The sequence below is a fragment of the Ursus americanus genome, chromosome 13 (genome assembly GCF_024610735.1).
Source record: "Ursus americanus isolate L20-20 chromosome 13, mUrsAme1.1.p, whole genome shotgun sequence".
NCBI lineage: Eukaryota > Metazoa > Chordata > Mammalia > Carnivora > Ursidae > Ursus > Ursus americanus.
The window spans coordinates 54,497,708-54,522,745 of NC_142139.1; the positions used below are offsets into that span (position 1 = coordinate 54,497,708).

Sequence of the window (25,038 nt, forward strand, 5' to 3'; positions counted from 1 at the left end):
GTAAGCAAAATATTTATTTTCTGTGTGTCACCTGTGCTCACTTCAATCAAATGAACTTCAATGTCTTGGGCCCACACAAAATTCTACATCAAGTGGCAAATTCATCACGTCTGACACCATATTTCAACTTTGTGAGTTCTTGACTCAGTAGTCAGAGCCACATTTTGTTCTGGCCATAGGCAGTGTTTGGTCCTTTTGACTGATTTGGAGTTGGCTAACATTTGAGAAGGTTTTTAATGAGTTCATCTTTGAAATGGATTCTGTAGCAATGCTGCTGTGTCCTTGTGATAATACCTCGTGTTTGACCTAGTGCTGACATAAGAGCTAGGGAACTTTTCCAGGCAGGATACTATTATTGTTGAATGCTTTTATTCTACCTTGTTTTATACTACCCCAAATTAATCATTATTATGCTTTTGATAAGTTAATGCTTCTTAAGTTTTATTCATAATTTTCTATGTCTTTGTTCATTTTTCTTCTAATATCCAACTCCATGTTTCTGGTCTCAGTGCCATTTTTCCAAAGGACATTTCTTAGCATTTTTTCCAGAAATAACAAATGATTGTTAAATTACTTCAGTCTTCTCCTTAAGAATACTTTTATCTTTTTTTCTTCATTGTTGAATATTAGTTTAGAAGGCTATAGCATTCTTGGGGCTCCTGGGTGGCTCAGTCGTTAAGCGTCTGCCTTCGGCTCAGGGCGTGATCCCGGCGTTCTGGGATCGAGTCCCACATCAGGCTTCTCTGCTGGGAGCCTGCTTCTTCCTCTCCCACTCCCCCTGCCCGTGTTCCCTCTATCGCTGGCTGTCTCTCTCTGTCAAATAAATAAATAAAATCTTAAAAAAAAAGAAGAAGAAGAAGAAGAAGAAGGCTATAGCATTCTTGGCTGAATCCCAATTACTTTTCCTTAGGTCTTTGTAGATATAATTTTAATTTTTTTCTGGTCTTCATTGATAACTTTTGAGAAATCCCTTCTCTCATTTAGAGTTTTCCTTTATAGATTACCTTTTAGTCTCTGTTTGCTTTTAAGATTTTTTTTATCTTTGGTATTCTGCAGTTTCACAGGATAAGTCAATAGGTTTGTGTATTTTTATCTAAATAACTGAGGATTCACATACTATATACTATTTGAAATAGCATCTCCTTGGTATTGTCTACATTTTCTTCTGCTGTATATCCTATCCAACAAAAGTTTGTTCTTGCCATTCAGTTTTCCAAGTCTCTTAACCTTACATTCATATCATCTATTTCTGGTCTGTTTCTGTGAAACTTCTTATAATTTTTTTCAGGTAGTTTTCCAATTTATTAATTCCAATTCAGTTATTTATTAGCTACTCTTTAAAAGTATATATTGTGTTTTTAAATTTTAGAAGTTTTTCATTTCTAGAATTTTATTTGCTTTTTAAGTGTCATTTTTTTCATAGTGTTCTTTCCTATTTACATCAACTGTCTCAAAATGAGATTTTAATTCTGCTGTTTATAGAGTCTGGTGTCTATCCTCCAGGAAAAATTGGTTCTAAGTATATACCATATTTTTATTGTGAGCACTTTTAAAGTGATGCTCATTTTTTTTTTCAGTGAGATTTTTTTTTCCCCCTGGAGAGTCAGGGAATCTCTCTAGATTTGTTTGGCATTTGCTTCTTCCTGGTATCCCAGGAGAATCACCAGCCCTGGATCAATTTTCATGATGATTTCTCTTCATAGAGGTCTCAGTTCATGTGGGTAGAGTAGAATAAATTTAAAAGTCATGCCCAAGGGAGACACAGCTCTACTATTCTGAATTCTCAAGGAAAATATCCTTCTACTTAAAACCCAGACAATGAAAGGTGAGCTTTCTGCTCATCTCCAATGCTGAATGGTAGTTTTTTTTTTTTTTTTTCTAGTTCATACTTTTACTGAGGGTATAATCCTTTGAGGTTCCCAACCTCACAGAGGTTTCAGACTTAGTTCCTTATATTACACTGGCCCCATAAATGCTCTCTTGTCCTCATATAATGTCCCACACTGAGCATTGAAACCCAAAACAAATAGTTATCAAAACCAACCCCTACTCTCCCCAGTCACCTGCAAGGTCATCTCCAAGGTCAGCTCATTTGCTTATCCTCTGGCTTTCATTTATCCCCTGGTTTTTACACCCAAGGGTTTCTCTTTATTCTGAGATTAAATATATTTTTAAAAGACTGTTATTGTTACTGTAATGTATGGGGGGGGGGGGACTTTAGCTTTCATATACTATGTTTCTCCAGAAGACCAAAGTATTATCATCACTACCAGACAAAAATTAGCTCAAATTTCTACTGAAAACTGAATCATTAAGTAAACTGTGAAAACATCTATAAAGTGGAGCTGTTCAAAAGAATATTCCCTTACCACTGTGAGATGACAATGCAACTTGCACACATGTTTTTATGACAGAATATAAAATCATGTGAGTATTTATACAATGAATATTGGGGTAGGTACAATTAAGAGAAATTCTAAGGCACACTTTATATGGGCCTACATCATTGAGTGTTTAAAGAGCAAGTATCATTTTTTATGATAATAGGAAAAGTCATATAAGTTAAGAGTAGATAAAAATGTTCCCCTGAGCATATTCAGACAAGCATGTTAGTCATATGTTTACTTCTTGCCCCTGATTACACATAATTATATAAAGGTAAGAGGAACAAGGAAGATTTTACTTTCAGTTTAAACAAGGAAGATTTTACTTTCAGTTTAAATGGAGTGGTCAGAAGAGCTGCACCATGGGTAATCTACAGTTTCATCAGCAGCATAGAATAGCTCAATTTGAAAAGCAAGTACTCATTAGCTTAATGCAAGGCCAAGCTGTGATTCCCACAGAGTCCCTTTAGGGCAAATCTTTGACAAACAAGAAAGCAGAGGCAGTCAGGCTGGGGAAAGTAACACTCTAAAGGTTGCATCCACAAAGTTATTTATATAACTCCAAGTGAAAATTAAAGGCTTTAATTAGAGCACCTATTTGAAGGCTCCTCTTTGAACATGCAGAGTTCAGCTATTTAAACATATTATTCAATATTTATCCTCCCCACAGAAAGTAATATCTCCTTCCAGATGTCCTGATAATATCATACTATTTCTACTATGATAGCACTTAGCACATTTTGCATTGCAAGGTAATTATAATTCCTGTGTTTCTGCCCCCTCCACTAAATAAAACTGCTTGAGGATACAGACCTTCACTTGTTCATCTTTGAATAGCCAAGAATGACTCCAAACAAATAATTGTTGAATTATAAGTAGTCTTCATTCATTTATTTATTGTATATCAATTTTCTAAGGGCTCACTAGGTAGCAGGCACAGTCCTATGGGCTGGTGAAATGGCCATGAATAAAACAGACCAAAAACCCTGCCATGATGGAGCTTACATTCTACCTGGGTGAGGCAGATAAAAAAAAAAATTAGTAAAATGTGTCATGTTAGAAAGTAACAGTACTATGGAAAAAAAGACAAAGCCTGGTGAGAAACATAACGAGTATTAGGAAACCAGGTATAATTTAAAATAGTGTGACAAAGGCAAGCTTTATTAAGAAGACAGTGAGGGGTGATGCATGTGGATATCTAGAGAAAGAACACTCACAGAAGAGTGAAAGGCAAAAGCAAAGGCCCTGAGGTGGAAATACGTCTGCTATTCCAGGATCAATAAGAAGCTGGCTGTAGGTGGAATAGAGAAATCAGGAGCATGGAGAAGAATAGTAGGAGAGGAGGGCAGAGAAGTGACCAAGAACATATTGTGTAACTTGTGAGTCACTTTAAAGACATTGGCATTTGCATGAAATAAAACACCTGGTATGATTGCTTAATCTCGGATCAACTACACCAAAGCAGTTGTAGTTTATCCTGGAGTGTAGAGTGGGAAAGGACATTTCCAGCAGAGGAGTGACTGATCTGATTTTTATATCTACAGGATTGCACTGTCAGGGTGTGTTGAGGGGAGACTGTAAGGTGCAAAGACAGAAGGAAAACTCATTTGGAGGCTATTACATTAACATAGGGGAGTAATGATGATGCCTGGATGAGGGTTGTAGCAGAGAAAGTGGAAAGAAATCCTCAGTTTCTGGATATATTTCTAAGTTAGAGACAACAGAATATACCGACAATTGGATAGCATAAAAGTTGTGAGAAATACAATTTAATAGACAAAATTCTGATATGGAGAGATAGAGGAGAGAGAGGGAGACAGTCTTTTATTAGCCATTTTTGATCTGCAGCAAATTATTTAGTAGTTTTTGAGGAAAATAAAAAGACATTTTTGAGTACCTAATATGTGCCAGAAAATATTTTAAAAATTTCACTTGAGTTAAATATTTTTATACTTAGATCAACCAGTGAAGTAGATGTGCTGTTACGTTCACTTTACAGATAGAAAAGCAGATACAAAGAGGTTAAGTAACCTGCTTGAAATCACAGCTGCCACTTTACAGTCAGGATTCAAACCTAAATACTTTACCTCCAGAACCTGTACACTCTAATGGCATTAGCTGATATCTGATACTGCTTCTTTCACAGAAATTACATAATTTCATTGACATCTTTTATAAAATCCGTTTACCAAAGCCGTGTATACGCACACGCACGCACGTACACCTGAGTTACAAAACAAAGATATACCAGCGCCATCTAGTGGCATAGGAATCTCAGTGTGCAGTGGAATACATAGCTCTGTGTTCGGTATTACCATACATAGGACGGCATAATATGCAGAGTAACTGAAGATGTTGTTATAAACATTTGAGAGGAATGGTCATCACAGATATGTTAACTAAAGATAAATAAACGACTTACAATGTCAGCTTAAACACTGACTTTATCCTTTACATATAATCAGTAAAACAGGGTTTTTCTCGAAATGAATGAACATTCATTCAGTTGTTCTTGCGCTTATTTATATATTCATTTACAAATTATATATACTATATACTCTGCACATTCCATACTCAGCACTGTGCTAGAGATCAATGATGGATTTAGTAAAATTTATATGAAAGTCTGTGTCCTGACAGACTTTTGGGGGAAATAAATGCATATAATATAGTCATGAAAAATCTAGTATAATAAATGCAAAGATAGAGTAATAATGGCAAAGAAATAATCAACTTCACTTAGAGTTAGAGGAAGGCTCATAAGAAATGATAATTCTAATGTTTCTACCTTTCATCAACTGCCAGCTACCATTATCTTGTCCCAATAAAAGTATATTACATCGATCCATCTGCATTTAAACCTTCAGTGCACTGCCACTAGATTTAAAAGTTCATAAATACTACATTTGCCACATATATGTTATGTTCATCACCTTGCTGATATATCATGAGTGGCTTTCTATGGCATACATAACATGGAAAAAGAGACAAGAAGGTCAGAATCCCAGCTCCATCACTTACTTGGTTATTTACATGGAACTTGCTACTTAAGCTCTACGTGCCACAATTTTCTCACCTATATCATGGAATGTTTATAGTTCTGAGTTGTAATGAACTATTATGGTTATTCTAATATTCAGAATCCTGTCTAACATACAGTAAACATTAAATCTTAGTGGTTAATATAATCATCAAGCTCTTCTGCTTAAATCTCCACTATTAGGACCTTATCTCTCTGAACAAGAAAGGACATTGGAATTCAAACATTCAGCTTTCAAAACATTCAGAATTCCAAATCAATTCAATGTTTATTTAGAACTAGAGTTAACTGCGTATGTCCTGTTTTTCTCCATTTCAGTAAAGTTCAGTTGGAATGAAAGAACAAGCATACTACCTCCAAACAGGATATTATATTACTCATCTGAATAACTTTACAAACTCTTCCTCTCACCTAAGTTTCTCATATGCCCCACCCCACCCAGCCCAATTAAAGAATCATTGCTTTATGGCACCAGTGTATAATTCTAGTTTGGAAAAAAATGCTAAAAACTACTAAATTAGATGATAATTTGAAACTGGGTGTTAACTAGTACAGCACATAAATATGGTAAAGTAACTCTATTTGGAAGAGTTAAATAAATTGAAGCTTTAGAAAATATTCACTTTGTAGACGCCAAAATAACATGTTAAAATAAAACTTAAAATCCACAATATTGAGGTATAATTTATATAAAACATTCATTTCAGTACAACTTGATGAGTTTTCACAAATATGATAGTTCCAAACGATCCACATCCTTGCCAGTACCTGATATTATCAGTCTTTGCAATTTCAGCCACTCAAAAGAATATGTAGTGTTATCTCATTGTGGCCTTAATTCCTATTACTCTAGTGACTAATGTTAAGCATTTTGTGGGCTTATTTCCCATTTGCTTATTTTCTCAGGTTAACTTTCAGTTCAAATCCCTTGTCTGTATTTTTATCAGGTTGTTGTCTGATTATTGAGTTTTAAGAAATTTTTATATCTTCTGGGCACAAGTGTTTTGTCAGATATGTGAAATGACACCTGTGGTTTTCTTAGAAGAACTGAAGTTTTAATTTTGATAAAGTCAAATTCCTCATGTTTTTTTTTTTTTTCATTTATGGATTGTTACTTTTATGTACTATCCAAGAATTCTGTGCTACACTCAAAGATTTGTTCCTATGCTTTCTCCTACAAAATTTACAGTTTTGGCTTTTCTTTTTAGGTGTATACTTCTCACATAATGGTAAATACAAATAGTAAGAGCGATATCTTTGCCTTGTTCCCAATCTTAGGGCATGAATATTCACTTTTCACTACTAGGTATCAACTCAACTCTAAAGTTTTTATAAATGCCCTCTATCAACGTGAAGGAAATTCCTTCTATTCATTCTTTCCTAAGAGTTTTTACTATGTGTTAAGCTTTTTTAAATGCTTTTGCTATCTCTATTGATATCATGCAGCTTTTCTCCTTTACTGCTAAAATGAGGAATTGTATTTATTGATATTTCAAGTGTAAATTGACCCTGCGTTCCTGGTCATTACATGTCATTGTTTTGACATATATCCTATATTGATGGCTTTGATTTATAAATATTTGGACACACATTTTTTTGCATCTGCATTCATAAGGAATATCAACGTGCAATTTTCTTTGCATGTGAAGTTCTTTTGATTTTGTTATTAGGGCAATACTAGCCACATAAAATAGATTGAGAAGTCCTCTTTCATCTACAGTTTTCTACAAGATTTTGTATAGAGTTGATTTTATTTCTACCCTAAATGTTTGATGTTATCAATGATTTCACTGGGGTTTAGAGATTGGCAAGGTGGGGTTAATTATGAATTCAATTTCTTTAATTAATATAGGGCAATCCACATTGAGTGTAAAATTCTGCTTGAATTTTCTTCAATAATTTGTATCTTTCAACAAATTGGCCCATTTCAACTAAATTTTTAAAATTCAGTGGCATTAATGTGTTCATAATATTTTTTTCCTTTAATGTCTGTAGTATTTCTACATGCCACTCTTACATTTCCAATATTGATATTTTGTATTTTCTTTTTTCTTGATCAATCTAATTAGAATTTTATTAACATTACTGATCTTTTTAGAGAATCAGATTTTTACTTTATTGAAAGTTTCTAGTATTTATCAATTTTCTGTTTTATTTGTTTCTGATCCTGTTATTATTTTCTTCCTTCTTATCCTGAATTTAATTTAACTTCTAGTTTTTTTGATGTGGAACCTTAGGTCATTTATTTCATGTGTTTTTCTTTTAAATATTTAAAGTTAAAAATTTATCTTCAAACACTGTTTTAGCTGCATCCCACAAATTTTAACATGTTGTATTTTCACCTTCAGTAATTTGAAAGTATTTTCTGACTTCCTTATGACTTATTATTTGATCCTTGGATCATGCAGAAATACATTTTTTAACTTCCAACTACTTGGGATTCTCCACATATATTTTTAACTTCAGTTTTGAAGTTGATTGTATTATAGTAAGAAAGCAAATTTACAAAGAGCCACATTACAAGCCATATTGAAGGAAACATCTCAAACATGTGTTAGCCCAACTATGCTAGGACCTCACTACTGGGAAGGAGCTATACAGGTGGGCATGGGAGAGAGTGAATGGGCAGATGATTGAGAAAGCAAAGAAAGCCCAGTCAGGACAGCATAGCTGGGGAGTTAAGTCCTCTATTTACATGTCTAGGACACAAAGCATGATCCTAAGGGGAAAGCTGAAGTTTGAGTGTAGGTTGTCAAGAGTTAACCACCACACCTACTTGACTTCACCCTCAAAACACCTATGCAAGGTAGAATTGACTTAAAGATGAGGAAGAGTAAGGGTGATTAAAATTACTTTGTAATTTTTAAATAAAATGTAGTTATTAGGTCTATTGCAGACTCTGTTAGATTCCCTACATGAATATGTGATTCCTTTTAAAAAAGCATTTTCTTAAAATTTTATCTGGGAGAGACCATTAGGAAAAGAAGTCAGTATTGTATCCTAGATGTTTAAAACAACTTAATAATGGGAAAGTTTTTGTGGAAATAATTTCAAGGGCACAGGTTTGTTTGTTTTTACATAAAAGATATTACATTTTAAATTTTAAATAGTAGAAATTAAAGTTAAAGTAGCTAATATTAATCAAGATTCGTATCTCTTGCTAATGCATATTGAGAAAACAAATAATTATTTTGGGGGCGCCTCTGTGGTTCAGTCAGCTAAGCGTCTGCCTTCACCTCAGGTCATAATCGCAGGGTCCTGGGACGGAGTCCCACATCAGGCTCCTTGCTCAACAGGGAGCCTGTTTCTCCCTCTCTCTCTGCCCCTCCCCTCTGCTCATGCACACTCTCTCTCTCTTTCTCAAATAATTCAAAGCTTTTTTTAAAAAATCATCATTTTAAGTAGCATAATTATTCGGTGAATTAACGGAACACAGGCTTAGAGTTCCTTTGTCACCAAAAACCGCCCTGGTTCCTGAGTTCCCACAGGAGCAAAGATGCAATTATCACATAATCCTGTGCTGTAAGTCTAATTTAATACTCATCTTCTCCTCAAGTGGATCTTTCGGTCCCTTCAGATTGACTTATTCACACCGCATATGAAAACACACATACGCAGACCCAGGGATAACCCCCGGCTGCGCACTTCTCTTTTGCTGACTGACTTACCTTTTCGAACGGGCATTAGTCAGGGTTCTCCAGAGAAACAGAACCAACGTAATATGCATGTATGTGCACATTTGCTTGATAGGTGGTGTGAGCCAGACTCCTTACGGACAAGCCTGGCAAGACGGTCTCTGCACTTGTGGCACCCAAGTGTCTCTCACCACAGGAATCCCCTGAGGGCGCTGGGCTCCCGTGGAGGAGCTCCGAGATCCCGTGGAGGAGCTCCGAGATCCCGCGAGACCGAGACCGGGCTGCCTCTGGGGGGAGTGGTTCACCCGCGCAGGCCGCAGGCCTGGTTCAGCGGTCCTCTGAGCCACCTCTGACTCTCAGCACATCCCAGCCCATCCTGGCCTTGCCCCGCCATCCAGACCCACACCTCCTCCTCCTACGTATCAAATGAAAGAAAAAAAAAATCTCTCCCTCAAGCCCTCTCCCTCACTCGCTCTCTCCCTGTCCAAATCACGGAGGATCTTATAGCAAGGATATTATAAGGAGCTCAAAATTTCTTGTAAGAGCAATGGAAAGCAGTTCAAGGAGAGTGACATGTTCTATCCCTGTCCGTCTAGCTAGAGAGAGAGATTTTAAGGAGTTAGCTCACATGGTCGTGGTAACCGGCAAGCTCAAAACCCATAGGTAGGCCTGCGAACTGGAGACTCCCCAGGGAAGAGCAGCAGTTCAATTCCAAGGGTGGTCTGTTGGTAGAATTCTCGCTTCCTCAGGGAAGGTTAGCCTTTTCCTATTAAAGCTGTTAACTGGGTGAGGGCCACCCATATTTTGGAGAATAATGCTTTACTCAAAGCTTACTGATTCAAATGGTTACTGTGACCCAACCAAGTTGACACATAAATTTAATCATATTAATGGCTTCTCCATCTCCTGTCACAGTGCTACTTGTCCTTCCTGGTCTAAAAGCGACCTGTTTCCCTAATCCTATAAATCCATTATGATCTTTTATCTGAATTCTTCTAACCGTTTATTACTACTGCTTTAGGATCTTATGCTGTGAAAAATGATACTGAAAGCCTTAGAAAGTGTGTTAGCTCACATTTTTACTTATGTTATCTCTGGGTTTGTGGAATGTGAATCTCCTTGAAAACGGAGATTCTATTGCATTTCTCCGGCACCTACCACTAAGTCTTGGAAACAGTATTAAATCAAATAGTATTGAATGACTGTGATCTTTCATTCAAAAAAAAAAAATTGAGCTCCTATTTCACAAGCTTATATGTTTATATATGTATATAACACACACACACACACACACACACACACACACATATATATGTTTTAATCATTGATGTAGCCCCAGTACCTAGAAGAGTGTCTGGCTCATATCACCTGAACAACTATTTGGTAAAGAAATTAGAAATAGGGGCACCTGGGTGGCTCAGTCGTTAAGCGTCTGCCTTTGGCTCAGGGCGTGATCCTGGCGTTCTGGGATCGAGCCCCACATCAGGCTTCTCCGATGGGAGCCTGCTTCTTCCTCTCCCACTCCCCCTGCTTGTGTTCCCTCTCTCGCTGGCCGTCTCTATGTCTGTCAAATAAATAAATAAATAAATCTTTAAAAAAAAAAAGAAATTAGAAATAATCAATGCTGCATAGGAGGGAATTAAATAGAATATAAGTTCTATGGAAGAGGGGATCTTATGCTTCTTTTATCTACTCCAAGCACCTGACACAACTCTAGACATGTATTAATTGTTCATTAAATGAATTGCACTGACCCTAGCAAAAATTCAACAGATTCTCCATATTACCAGTTACCACCTTATGGAAAAATACTTTTGTTTGCCAAAAAGAAAATCCACAATACAGGAATGGTATTGTCAGATTATACTAAATAAAATAGAAATTATGACTATTTTATATTTATTATAATAAAGCTTATTGTGCCTCATTGGCATCTTTCACTTGAATTCTATTATTGAATCACCTCAGAACTAAAATATTGCATATTTTTAAAGTAAAACTAAATATACCATATATATTTTAACAAGAAATGTTGTTTTAAACATCTTTCAGGTATCTTTGTAACCTTACAAAAATACATCTAACCTATATTTTTTTAAGATTTTATTTATATATTTGAGAGAGAGAAAGCACAAGCAGGGAGGAGGTGGAGAGTGAGGGAGAAGTAGACCTCCCCACTGAGCAGGGAGCCCCACTCTAGGCTGGATCCCAGGTTCCATCCCAGGACCCCAGGATCATGACCTGAGCCGAAGGCAGATGCTTAACATTAAAATGATCAATTTCATATTTTTGTAATATGTATTCCAAGGACAAACATTCAGCATGCTGGTTTTTCTCCATAATTGTTTAACTTTCAAAATTAAAAAAAAAAAAGTTAAAGTGGCTATTTGATGAAAGTTCTTAGATTAGTCAATTCATTTACACAAGCTTTTTAGCAATAGTATAACCAGAAACTCCTGCTAAACAGACACTGTTGCAATTATAGAATAAAATGCATATTTTAGTTAAGGGTTAATGTTTCATTAATTCCACACAAGAAAACTAAGAACTCCCAACCACAATGTTTTTAGGTTTCAGTATTTAGTTATTTTCATAATGAGATCAACAGAGAATTTGGTGTTGGGATTAGGGAAAGAAAATCATTTTATATTTACACAACTAGAATGTCCATGTAGATGACGTCTAATGCAGAGATGTGGTTACATCAGTCATTTTCAAACCCTCAAGTCCATCATTCCTATAATCCATATATATAATATACATATATTTATATATATATATATCTCAAAGCCAGGCTTTTTACTACATGAAGTGACATAGAAAAGGAAATCCTAATAGAAGACTTTCTGTAATTATCCCATTTCTCTTGTAAAATTGGTAACTAATATAATAAAAGTATTTACTTTTTCATCCATAGGACTTAATTGGTGACCTGAAGGAGAAGCTTTCAGATCACTTCAAAGACGTCATGGTTGGCCTCATGTACCTACCACCATCTTACGATGCTCACGAACTCTGGCATGCCATGAAGGTAGAGGTCTGACACAAAAATCTACTGTAATGAGCACAAGGCAATATTTCAGTAGAGGGGGAACTGCCCTGTGATGTTGCTGTATGGGATGAGGGGTAGGGGAAGGAATATCTGAGCAAAAATAAAAGAATGAAAATGCTGTGTTTAGGAGAAGTGACCTTTTTAGGAAGAGGGGCCTCTAGACCCCAGTAGCTGGGATCAGCCTGTTCTTTTGCTGTACAAACTCAGATCCACTGCCCCAGCTCTATGCCAAACTACCAAAAGAAAGAACTAAATAACCTTCCAGGGCTGTTCATATTCGTCTCTCCCTAGTATGTACTCATATATTAAGCAAAAATGTTCTAAGTCATGTGAACCTTTTTGAATTATTTGTAAAAATTGGACTAAGTAAAAATAGGGTACTGAGTCAGAGACAAAATATAGATGACATCTTTGTTTATTTTTGTGACCTTAAGTTACTCCTTTACAAAAGCTATTGCTCAAATGTATAAAAATTTTACTTCTGAAGAATTAAAATAATTCTTCCTTACAGGAAAGTCATTTCCATAAAATAAATTGACTACAGATTTGTTAGAGACTCTGTTGGCTACGGAGGGGGTACAAAAGACTTTTTACATCTTTCCAAATACTGATACTAAACACCTGCAGAACTGTTGCAATCATTCCAAGACGATGCCTGCCAATGACCAGATTACTCAATCTGTGAACAATGTGTGACAGGAAAGAGGAAAGGGGAACCAATTAAGGGAACCTGGATTTTGGCCATCATATTTGCAGATGAGAATAGACATTGTATAAAATTTATATGTATTTCAACCAATCGCTTTTTTTTTAAGTTGCCTATGGCAATACCTACATCTTGCAAAATGATGTGACTAAAAACTATAAGAAGGAAGTCTTAGGCTACTGTTTAGATAAACTATTATATTTTTTCAGTATTACATGGAATGGTAAGGATTTATGAAACTTTCTGGAAGATGTGTTGTCTTTATAATCACTAGCACAGAAAAATAGATGCAGATAGCTATAGGAGACCATAGAAAGTACCCAGTCCAATGCTTAGACAAATGGCACAAAAATCCACATTTAGGGAAAGGCAGGGAGCAAGCCCTGAAACATCTTTAGGAAACTAGGGGACCCAGGTTCTAATTTCAGCTTTCCAAAGAACTGATATTCTAGCAGCAAAAAAAAATCAGTGTCATGAGCCTTATTCAAACATCTTTTTCCACATTATTTAGAAATGTCCAGGTTGTTTTATTCTAAATGAAGGAACAAGGTTTCAGAAAATAGTATCTTCCCAGGGTCAAGTGGCTAGTAAATAGCAGAGCCAGAACTGAATTGGGCCTATCTTTATCCAAAACACACTTTCTTTCTCCACTGCCACCTCTCAGAATACCAGGAATGTTGTAAATACTTACTATACATAAGATGCACTATTATTCCCAATACAAATGCCTTTATATTTCTCCCTTTCTCTGTATTACAGGGAGTAGGCACTGAAGAAAATTGCCTTATTGATATTTTAGCTTCAAGAACAAATGGAGAAATTTTCCAGATGCGAGAAGCCTACTGTTTGCGTAAGGAAATATACATATGTACATATATTTTACACACATATAAACTTTGTATTTTTCAAATAACACACAAAATATTCCAGTTTATGTGTTTTTAAAAATTTTCTAAGACATGTTTTTTTCAAAATATCACTCACTCAAGACCAATTAACTCACTAAGTAAAACTGATGATTAGGTTATCAAAACTGAACCGATTCTCTAGACAATCAAGTTAAGTAAAGTTTCCAGGAAAATAATTACGAGTTTCTATGAGGTGAGTGTTTCCATTATTGCAGGCAAGCGCCCAGCATCGAGCTTCAGGAGCATTTTATTTCTTGCCCAGGAGAGACCAGGTGTATAGACAAAATAGAGCCAATTAGCAAATTGTACAAATATGGTAACTACTTCATTTTACGTAAATCTCAAAATCACTCTGATCTGTCTCAAAATCAGATTTTTCCACATTTTTAAAATTAGAAAAGTAAACTATTTTCATTTTCAAAAAACTTTAATGCCTTAAGTTGCATTGCATCATGTATTACCTCTCACTGAATGTCAAGAAACTATTCTAGACAGTCAGCTCTGTTACATTTGAACAAGAACAATGGAAATTTCCCAAAGGGAATGAAGTAGGAACCTCACTTAAAATATTAAAAGGAGACAAAGCACTTGGAAAAAGTGCTGGGCTGGGTAGCAGTGTACGGAAATAGAATGCAGAATTCCGAATTTTGAGAATTAGAGAATGTGAAAGGACTCTCGGTGTTGTTTCTCGATTTTGGAATAAAGATAATAGCATTTTAAGAAAACAGACTTGTGCCTATGTTACTGTTAGGTGTCCACATTTCTTTGGTGGACTCTTTAGGAGATTGACTTCATCTGAGTAGAAGGCCATAGAAGACAAAGAAATGTCAACAGATTGATTATATTTACTGTACTTTCCACTCGAACTGGGGAAATAACATTAACTTATTCAAAGTATGTTGACATGTGGTTCTATAATAAATCACACCTTTTTTTAACATGGAATTTTTTTTTTCTAGAATACAGCAGCAACCTTCAAGAAGATATTTACTCAGAGACCTCAGGACACTTCAGAGATACACTCATGAACTTGGTCCAGGTATGAAATCCAAAAATTCACACCATTTTGCACTAGTAAAAAATATATATGTTTCGTTTTCAAAAACTAGGACAGAAAACTCCAGTTTAACAGTTAGTTCTGTATAATAATTTTACTGAATACCAGCTACATTCAAAGCACTATAATAGAAACATGGCTTGGATATAGGAACAAACAGATATTAATAATATACCATTTTTATTCTTAAAAAAATCTATATATGATTATGATTATAGACATATACATAAATAATTATATATTATGAGGAAGTTAAAAGATTAAATTCTTTTAAAAGATTAGAAATTAGGATTCTAATTCTATTTTTTAAAACTACTAAACAGGTTGGGTGCATACTAGCTTCTGAGATCCTAGTATGGCCTAGTACCGTGGGAGGAGAGAAGCATGTTTCTCACTTAAGAAAATACTGTAATATAAATATTCTTATAAGCATTAAAAAAAAAAAAGAGAGAGAGAGAGTTGGGGCACCTGGGTGGCTCAGTTGGTTAACTGTCTGCCTTCAGTTCAGGTCATGATGCCAGGGTCCTCGGATTGAGTCCTGCATCGGGCTGCATGGGGAGCCTGCTTCTCCCTCTCCCTCTGCCAGCTGCTCCCCTGTTTGTGCTCTCTCTTTCTCTCAAATAAATAAATAAATGAAATCTTCAAAACAAAACAAAACAAAAAAATGGGATGCTTGGGTGACTCAGTTGGTTAAGCGTCTGCCTTCAGCTCAGGTCATGATCCCAGAGTCCTGGGATAGAGTCCCATATTGGCCTCCCTGCTCAGCAGGGAGTCTGCTTCTCCCTCTCCCTCTGTCCTTCCCCCTGCTTGTGCACTCTCTCACTCTCTCTCTCAAATAAATAATTAAAATCTTAAAAAGAGAGAGAGATAGAATCAAAACTATTAGGTTCTAGCTCTCTGTCTAAAGAGCTAATAAGTAGAAATCCAGAATTTGAGTTGAATCCTATAGACTCCCAAGTGCCAGCATATGATCCTCGGCGCTGCCTCTGAAAATTCTGTGGTACCATACATCACCACAAAAGAACACTACTTTAAATTAAAATTTGACACTTGTTTTGTTTTTCTACACTGACAACCTGGTACGTAATTATTTCTATCCAATTAGTATTTCTTGAAAACATCCCACGTATTATCATTGTAATAATATTTTTAGATACAATTAACCTTTGTTTTATGAATATTCTTAAATATGCCTGTCATCCAATTCAGCAAAGGCATTCAGGAATGTAAAGAGAATCACTGTTCAGGTCTTTACTATCAAAAGAAAGTCTAGAAGTCAATAGCTGGGAAAAACGTCTTAGGAACCAGTATTTTGGTTTGGTTTTATGTTGTATGAGTGAGTGTGTGTGTGTGTGTGTGTGTGTGTGTGTGTGTGTGCATTTCTAAATCCCCCAAATTTGGGATGCCTGGGTGGCTCAGTCCGTTAAGCATCTGCCTTCGGCTCAGGTCATGGTCCCAGGGTTCTGGGATCGAGCCCCGTGTCAGGCTCTCTGCTCAGCGGGAAGTCTGCTTCTCCCTCTGCCTGCTGTTCCCCCTACTTGTGCTCTCTGTCTCTCTCCGATAAATAAAATCTTTTAAAAAAATAAATAGAAATCCCCCACACTTTTCTCTTTATGTCAAGAACATAACGAAGTAGTTGGTAGTTAGCACAAAATTTCACTAAGAACCTTAAGTAAGTAGAATTTTATACAGGGGAATGTAAAATTAAGAAAAGACTTCATTGCCTTTAAAGAAAAAAGAACAAATGATAGCCCTTTTAGAGAATAAAGGTGGAACAGTGATACCTAGAAAGGCAAAGAAAGACCAAGAAGGAGGGGACTAGAATGAGAATGCTGCCTGAGGACCTGGGGAGCCCAGGGTCCCACATGTTCAGGTGGGGAGTCCGAATCACCAGATGAAAACATGGAATGTTCTTTTTCCTTTTCTCTGAGCCACTCCTATACCAATTTCCTCAATGAGTTGCTGGATTTTTTTAGCCTAAACATTTCTATGGCCACTATTGCCAAACTCTGAGATGTTCTTGCTTGTCCTTTAACCTCTTCCAGTTTATCTAAAGTGGTACTGTGGAGTATATCCTCTGCGAGGGTGGTATCTCTTTCACAGCTTGATTTGGGCAAATTTAGAGATCTAGCAGTTTGTTTGCAGCTTGAGTAACCCACTTTTCTTTAATTTGGATTCATGATGTCCTTGAAAATATAAATACTTAGGAAACTTAGAAGAATTCTAATGTAATTGCTTCCAGGGAATACCATATACCACTTAGCCATACCCAAACTTCTCTTCTAGACATATTTCTTTGCATCCTTTCACTCTCCCCGACCATACCTCTTGTTTTTCACAACATAAAGCCAGTTCCTGTAAGTCCTCTCAGATAATAAATTTAGTCAGATACTTGCTGCAGGGGTGAGTATTAAAAAGTGTTTGCTTTTCAAATCTTCTTCAAGTCCCAGCTCACATTGCCTGGAATCAGCGGTTTCCCCTTTAAACTGTTAGAGACACTAAATATCTGGACTTGCTCTCTACTCTCTTTTATTTCTGCTTGCACACCAGCCAATTACTTACTGAGCTCATCTCTTTCTTGTAATACATGGCCAAAAAAAAAAAGTAAAAGTAAATGCCATTTCTCAAGCTCACATGGAGACCAGAAGAGGTGCTACTCATCAGATTGCAGCTTTCCTCCAAGAAGTGATTCAGAGACTCAGCCTCTTTCCATCTAGTGGCTAATCTATCTTTACACCTTCCCTCTAACTTCATCGTGCCTGTCCTCAATCTACAGAAGCAGAAAGACACTGGAGGATGGTTCGTGGGAATTTTTATGGGCCTCGCTGTGATGTCTATCACTTTTGGTCACATTTCATTGGCTAGACCTCCATCAGATAACTCCCCTTAATATCAAGGGTGGCTGTAAAATATAGTCCAGTTGTTTGTCCTCAAAGAAGATAAAACAAGTTTGGAGATCAGCTATCAATGTGAAAACAAGACTTGAAAAGCTGCAACCAAAACCGGCCAGTGAGCAACAGAAGGAAGAATGAAGACATTTATGGCAATAAGCAGGAAATCTATGAGGATGACTATTTTGGGCACAAAATAGAGAATGTCCCAAAAGATAGCAATGTATAAACGAAGAAAAAAATAAAATGTCCCGCATTATTTCTTAAAAATACTTTAAAATGTCTCTGCATTTTTATCCATGCTTTATGTTTTTGACATATCCTTATTGTGTCACCATTTTTAATAATCTTTAAAAGATGACTATATGAAAGTTGCTTGGCCCTACTTCTAATTTTACCTGTAGAATGATGATGTTCATCATGCTATATACTATACATATAATATACAATTTTAATCTGAATATATTAACTATATTTTAAATTTCTATACAACAAATCCTATCATGAATAATTAATTCATATGAGATGAACAAAAATCCAACTCCATTTTAATCTTTTATTTCTTCTGTTTTGGTTTTGGCCTTAATAAACTATGTATGTGTAAAAAAAATCAGTCCAACATTTACCTGTATTTGATTGATTGATTGCTGAGTTGTTCCAACAAGCACGTTTCAAAAATGCTAGTATGAAAGCCAGTATGGGAGTAATCAGCTCCCATCAGGCCTCTGATTGAACCGACACTTCAAAGCCTCCTTCGGCTCCATAGAAATTGCCCTCGTCCAAGCCTGTCTTACGTATCTCTATTCTACCTTACCATATAATGTGGGATGTGTTTACACATCTCCCAGTAGCTTCAGTTTCCCAATCATGAGAACTATGTCCTATCCAACTTTATAGTCTTAGAACAAGGGTCTATGTATAATACATGGAAAGCAAGTCAGATTTTTTGGAAATAAATGCTGCAAAGAACAAATTCTTAGAAAGTCTGAGTGAATAAAGTTCAGTGCTTGCTGAAGTCAGAGGCTTCATATACGATGGGTTTATACCAAGGTTCTGGAAAATGAGCATCATTTGCACACCTGGAGAGGAGGAGGGAAGGTGGTACAGGGTGAGTGGAAAGGTCCTGCACAAGCGTGCTGGCCGGCTCGAAGGACCCCTGCTGAAAAGAAAAATCTGTCTGATTAAATTGCTGGCTGAGATGCCAGGCTGACAAGGTTCCTGTAAGCAGTAGAGAACGACAGCGACATTTTTTGGCAGCATGTGAGATGACTGGGAAGATTTTACCTATTATCATCTCTGTGTAAGCAGGAAAAAAATTAAGTTGCACATGTCATGATAATTTACCACAACAAATAGAAAGAAACTTAGAGTGAGTGCCTCACTTGTGACTTAATTTAAGAGAATCTGACTTATTAAAAATAAAAACTAGTATCCCCTTCTTATCATCTTTAATTCTTAATTCCATTCTCTTTGAGTTCGTATTGATCAAATCAATCAGATGTACCCTGAATATATGCTGAAGTGAGACAAGAAACAATGAGAAGACTCAGCAGGAGGCAAGGGACATGTATTTAGGCAAGAAAAAGCTATTAACAATTCCTCTCTTTTGTTACTGGGATTGTCTTACTGGCCATCTTCCAGCAGGGAGAACAGTTAGAATTCTTGATGTTCCAGCTAAGACTAAAGAATAAAAGGAAACAAGGAAACATTCAGTTTAGGGAAAAAAATACAGCTATTCAGGAAAATAGACCCATAGCCATATGCTGATGTTTTTTCCCAAAATTACAAATGGAAATATTTACCTTATAGATATTTCTATTTTTTTTAATTCTACAAAGCTCTGTTTTTTAAAAAAACAAAGTTTTTTCAACATTTCTGAAGTTAAAGTATTGTATTACTAGACACAAGAAAGATAAAAATTAAGAATTGTTTCTACCTTGTCTAGAACCAGTCTGTATACAAAAATAAAGTGAGAGCATGACTATTATTAATGAATTTTTCCTCTAAGATATCAATGGCACTGAATTACTACTTCAATTTCCTTCTTTTCTTATTATGTTATTTTGCTGTCTTCCTCATTCCTGGTGGATTAACATGTCCAATCAAACACAGGTGGTACAGTTTCCCTTAATACATGTTTGTTGCGATTAAAAACCTCATGTTGTACTTCACACATATTTTGTATGATTGAATTCAAGAATTAATAAATATATTAGATCGGAACACTAACTCTCCATTCGTTGCCAGACAACACCGATTTTAATTCTTTTTTATCCTTTCTGTGCAGTATGGGGGTGTGTGCCCAAGTTATTCTCAGTTTTGAATTAGGAATAAAAATTTCTAAGGAAATCATTGCTGAGGAAGCCAAGTATTAACCGCACCAGATTAAGGAGAGATTGGTAATTTGGACTGATTGGATTTCTTCAAATTATTAACTTGAAAAAGGTGGTATAGTACTAAGCAAATCCACAGACTTTTCAGTTAAATTAAAAATTTTCAAAGGCTCCTGGAGGGCTCACTCGGTTAAGTGTTTGCCTTCAGCTTGGGTCATGGTCCCAGAGCCCTTGCGATGAGCACCCAATGTCTTATGGAAGAGTTAAATCATTGTGCTGTGTACCTGAAACTAATTTTATACTGTATATTAACTAACTGGAATTTAAGCAAAAACTTAAAAAAAATTCTCTCAATTTAAAAAGGCCATAACTTTTTAATTTTCAACTAATGATGCTACAAAATATAAATTAAAACAACAGTTTTGCTGTCAGAAATTCATATTGGCATAGGCAGTGCCCCTAATAAAGGAAAGCCAACAGTCCCGTTGTAAATACATGAGTTGCATCCAAATATCAAACAAGTCGTTATTTTCTTAATATCCAAATAGAAATTTATTTCAATTTATTGATGAAAAATATACATTCTCTGGTAGGAAATAAAATGTATTTTATTAGGATAACTTTGTATTCCATTAAAGCTATATCACAGTCCAGCTTCTGCTGCCAAATCCTGCTTCCTTCCTCTCCCTTCCATAAGTGTTTCTCCCAAGCACACTCCATAATAAACAAGACACGTGCTGATCTCCATCTCAGAGTCAGCTTTCCAAAGAACCCAAAGGCTCTATCCCATCCTTGTAGAGACAAGGAAACCCAGGCTTAGAGGGATTACCATTACACATCTACTGAACGAGAGGGACAATATGAAAACAGGCCTAAGTACACTATCATCCCATTGTTTAAATCTAATTTCTCTTACCTTCAATCCCATTTGACTCCACTCCCATTCTATTTGGTAAAATATCAACGGCCAATATTCAAATAACCTCTTAAAATCTCTGTACCTCTTGAATGGTTGAGCTATAAATCACTTAAAAGTACCAACATCTCAAAATCAGGATTGCAGTGGATTTATTTAAAGCAAAGATTCTTATATTCCAGAAAAAAGGAAAAAAAAAAACACACGGTTCTGAAAATTAAGCATGACAGAAAATAAGTCATGGGGGGGAATAATCAGTGAACAATGTTTTCTCAGGGTAATAGGGCAATCAATCTCATTCTTAATTGCAGTTCCTTTTCTGTGAAATTAAACAATAATGCTTTATTATTGATAAAGAGTATATGTGAGAGAATATTTGTATATATAGTAATATTATCTATATAGACATACATATTTTAAAACAACACACTAATTTGTGTCATCATGAGGTTTTACCTAATTTGGATTATGACTTTATAGTATAAGGTATTATTTATTAATTTTAATTTCTAGAGTTGGATCATTAAATTGTGTTTGTTTAACTTTGAAATAGCTTTTCAATGTAGTAAAGTTTTCCTTCCAATAGAGAATATCAAAAAGTGAGGGTGAATAGAGACATAGATTTTATAAGAAGCCAAGGAAAATGAATACAGTTTACTTGAAGATTCAATACTTATGAAGCTTCACAGTACATTTCTCTTAAAATGTAAAACACACTTTACAAGTACAAAATAATATGCATTTCATAGAAATTACCTAAATTACAACAGAAAATGGAAGTAAAAAAGAGGTATTTTAGTATAATCTCCTTTAATAATAGTCTTTTTGAAGATCATGTAATTCATACTGCTTATGTATAAATAATTATGTATAATTAAATGTATAATTTTTCTTAGATTTTTTAATATTTTGGAGATTTCCCATTGATTCCCAACTTCTACATTAGTGGCTTTTTGGTTTGGAGCTTCTGATTTACCATTTGGATTAGTAAATCTAGAAGGTTGGAAAAGATAAAAAGTGAATTAGGGAACTGAAAAGTTCATCACTTCCTCTGACCACCATCTGTGGTGTATACCACTTCAGAGAGAATCTCTCCAGACGTTCTACCAAAAGGAAATGGAATTCCTTCCTAAAGGTTGTGCACTTTAGACTGACGAGTTCTAACCAGATACCCGAGGGCTACTTCAGTGTAAACAGATTTCTTCTACCCTAAAGTTGGGATCACTGTTCTCTCTCTCAATCTCTCTCTGGCTCTCTCTCTCTGTCTGTCTGTCTCTGTCTTTCTCTCTCTTTCTCAATCTCCCTTTCTCTCTGTAGATAGATAGATAGATAGATAGATAGATAGATAGATAGATAGATAATAGATACATACACTCTGTGTAAAACCAGGTATATATCTATATCTTTTCCTCTTAGCCATATTATAAGTCAGTTGTATGTCCTTATATTTATTATCTTCTTGAGATTCAGATTAGAGAGATTTACTTTGTAAATCAAGGAATGTGAACCCATTCTTCTCTCAATTGCCTCCCAATACAAATATTCTAAAATTCAATTATTGTAATTACATCCACTACTTCCCTCTGCATTTTATTTGATTTTCAGAATCAAAGTAAAGACTGTCTGTAACTTTCATCTTTTTAACATCATGAAAATCAGGCACACCTCTTTTGTGAATTAATAGAGATTGAGGGAATTGGAGCATAGAAGCCTTAAGATATTCATGAAATGGAAAGTGGTGAAAATTATTGTCATATTTTCTGGGAGAGAAGATTTTTTACTTAATCTTTAAAGTATTTTACAAAAGGGATATTTCTACTAAGGAAATAACTCAGCCAGAACACCTTCTCCTTGAAAAGTAATGCCAATCATCAAATGGGCTTACAACACTTCATGCATGCTTTTATTTTTTTTTTAAGATTTTATTTATTTATTTGACAGAGACAGAGACAGCCAGCGAGAGAGGGAACACAAGCAGGGGGAGTGGGAGAGGAAGAAGCAGGCTCCCAGCGGAGGAGCCTGATGTGGGGCTCGATCCCATAATGCCGGGATCACGCCCTGAGCCGAAGGCAGACGCTTAACCGCTATGCCACCCAGGCGCCACTCGTGCATGCTTTTATTAACTAGATTTACAGGAGATCTAATTATCTGTCAAATAATAAAAAATTAATCACTTGGAGATTAATTAACCAGTATGTGCAAATCACACTGGAGATGATAAATGTTTTCACGGAAGGATTGGAAACAACCCATTTGGATGCTTACTCCTCATCTTAGCTGTTAGGCTTTTCCTTACAATGGTTTCTCAAACTTGTACAGTGAGACATGTTTGTTGTCCATTCTGGGGGTGTTATTGCCATCAGATTTCAGGGATCATCTGTAGTCAACTTACCTGTTCCAAATATTTTCAGCTAGATTTTTATTCCCTTAATTTCTTCTTTTTACAGTTTTATTTTGCCCCAACCCAAATCCTGTACTAATTTATGCCATTTAATCCATACAGTATTTTGAATAGTCAGTGTGAGTACATGTTCAATAGCATTTACACAGTTATTGAGTTAAATACTCCACTCTCAGATTTCTGGTGCTCCCCTCTCCTTCTTACCAAGAGAACACTTGGTGGAGAGACATTTGTGTGTGGTTTAGGAGATAGCTTTATGAGAGTGATAGTGCCTCAGATCATGAAGATATTTTCTGCATCCTTGTTTATATTGGCTATGGAATGGTAGTTCTGGCCAACTCTGCACATGCAGCTGATGAGATATAGATGTGCGGGGTATAGAATTTCTCAATAGCAGCTTCCAAATCATGCAGCTGGTTAATTTATGACCCTTTTTCTGTCTCAATCTGGTCAGAGCCAAGTAACCTTCTCTGATGGTTTAGCCTCATCTTTACTCTCACTGGAGCTGAAGAATCCCCCTAAGTTCTAGGTCCCACACGGTTTACCGGTGTGGTCTACTTTATAGCTCTTGGCTACTAGAACAATCTGTCCCTGCTATGGTCATAAACATCTCCATCTGTCAAGCTCCCCAGCCAGGTTCTCAGCTGGCATGCAAGTTACTCCACCAGGAGCAGATAAGAAATTTGGGAACCATTAATGCTACTTAGGGATTGAGATCAAGAGAGTTGTATTTAGGACCTTCCTCTGCCTGATCTTGCTATATCACTGAGTTCCTTGCAATGTGGCTATTTCCACAATCCAAAAAGATGATAGGAGCAGAAACCACTGTATTCTCAATGTTCTCTCAGCATAGTTAATAAGGAAGGAAGGAAGGAAGGAAGGAAGGAAGGAAGGAAGGAAGGAAGGAAGGAAGGAAGGAAGGAAGGGAGGGAGGAGAAAAAAAGCCTTTCTTCCAGATCTCAACCCAAAGGAAACATTAAATGAACTGTCTGATCTCATGTCTCTCCTAACTCTTTCCCTCACCCCTTTTAGTCATAATCCTTGCAGACCAGAAGCTCCTGCACTGGCTAGCCCTCCTTCCCTCCTGTTTGCAATGGACATCTCTGATCAACTTGGCCATGTCTGTTCTTTATGTGATAAATGGCGGGGGGGGGGGAGTGGTGGGCATGATACAAATTTGTAAAATACTCTTACTCCACAAAATCTGGATTTCATTATTTTATTGTTGCATGTATCCTATTTGGCAAGTTAGGAACTGAATATTAACTCATTCTTTCTCTCAGCCTCTTCACTCTAACAATGTTTAATCCTTCTGTACTGCCCACTGCCATGCTCTGGATGTTCAGTTGGGTGGAAAGAAGATACTGCCAGAAAGTCAGAAGAGTGAAAAACATTTCAACGTCTTTGAAAGATTACCACTGGTCCAAAGAAAAGATAAAACCCACATTTTTGAAAAGGACCTATGTTTCCTATAGTATTCAACAAATGTAGACTAACTCCAAATAATGATAGAATTTTCTTAGGAATTATCAATGTATTTGGTGCTTCAAAGATTTTGTCCCAATAATCCTATATGGGTTGTTAATTTTAAAAATTTATGAAGGAAAACCGGTGTTTATTTTACAGGGAACCAGAGAGGAAGGATATACAGACCCTGCTATGGCTGCTCAGGATGCAATGGTAACTAGAACCAGATCTCAAAGTGACTATGAAAA

The 25,038-nt window shown here is 36.1% G+C and overlaps 1 protein-coding gene across 1 annotated transcript in view; it reads left to right on the top strand.

Moving 5' to 3' along the window:
- ANXA10 (annexin A10) overlaps positions 1-25,038 on the top strand; it is an 86,456-nt gene that overhangs the window by 51,528 nt on the left and 9,890 nt on the right. The window contains exons 4-7 of the mRNA XM_087866571.1: positions 11,977-12,090; positions 13,577-13,667; positions 14,685-14,764; positions 24,950-25,003. Coding sequence (XP_087722697.1) covers positions 11,977-12,090; positions 13,577-13,667; positions 14,685-14,764; positions 24,950-25,003 — 339 coding nt within the window. The remainder of the gene's footprint in view (positions 1-11,976; positions 12,091-13,576; positions 13,668-14,684; positions 14,765-24,949; positions 25,004-25,038) is intronic.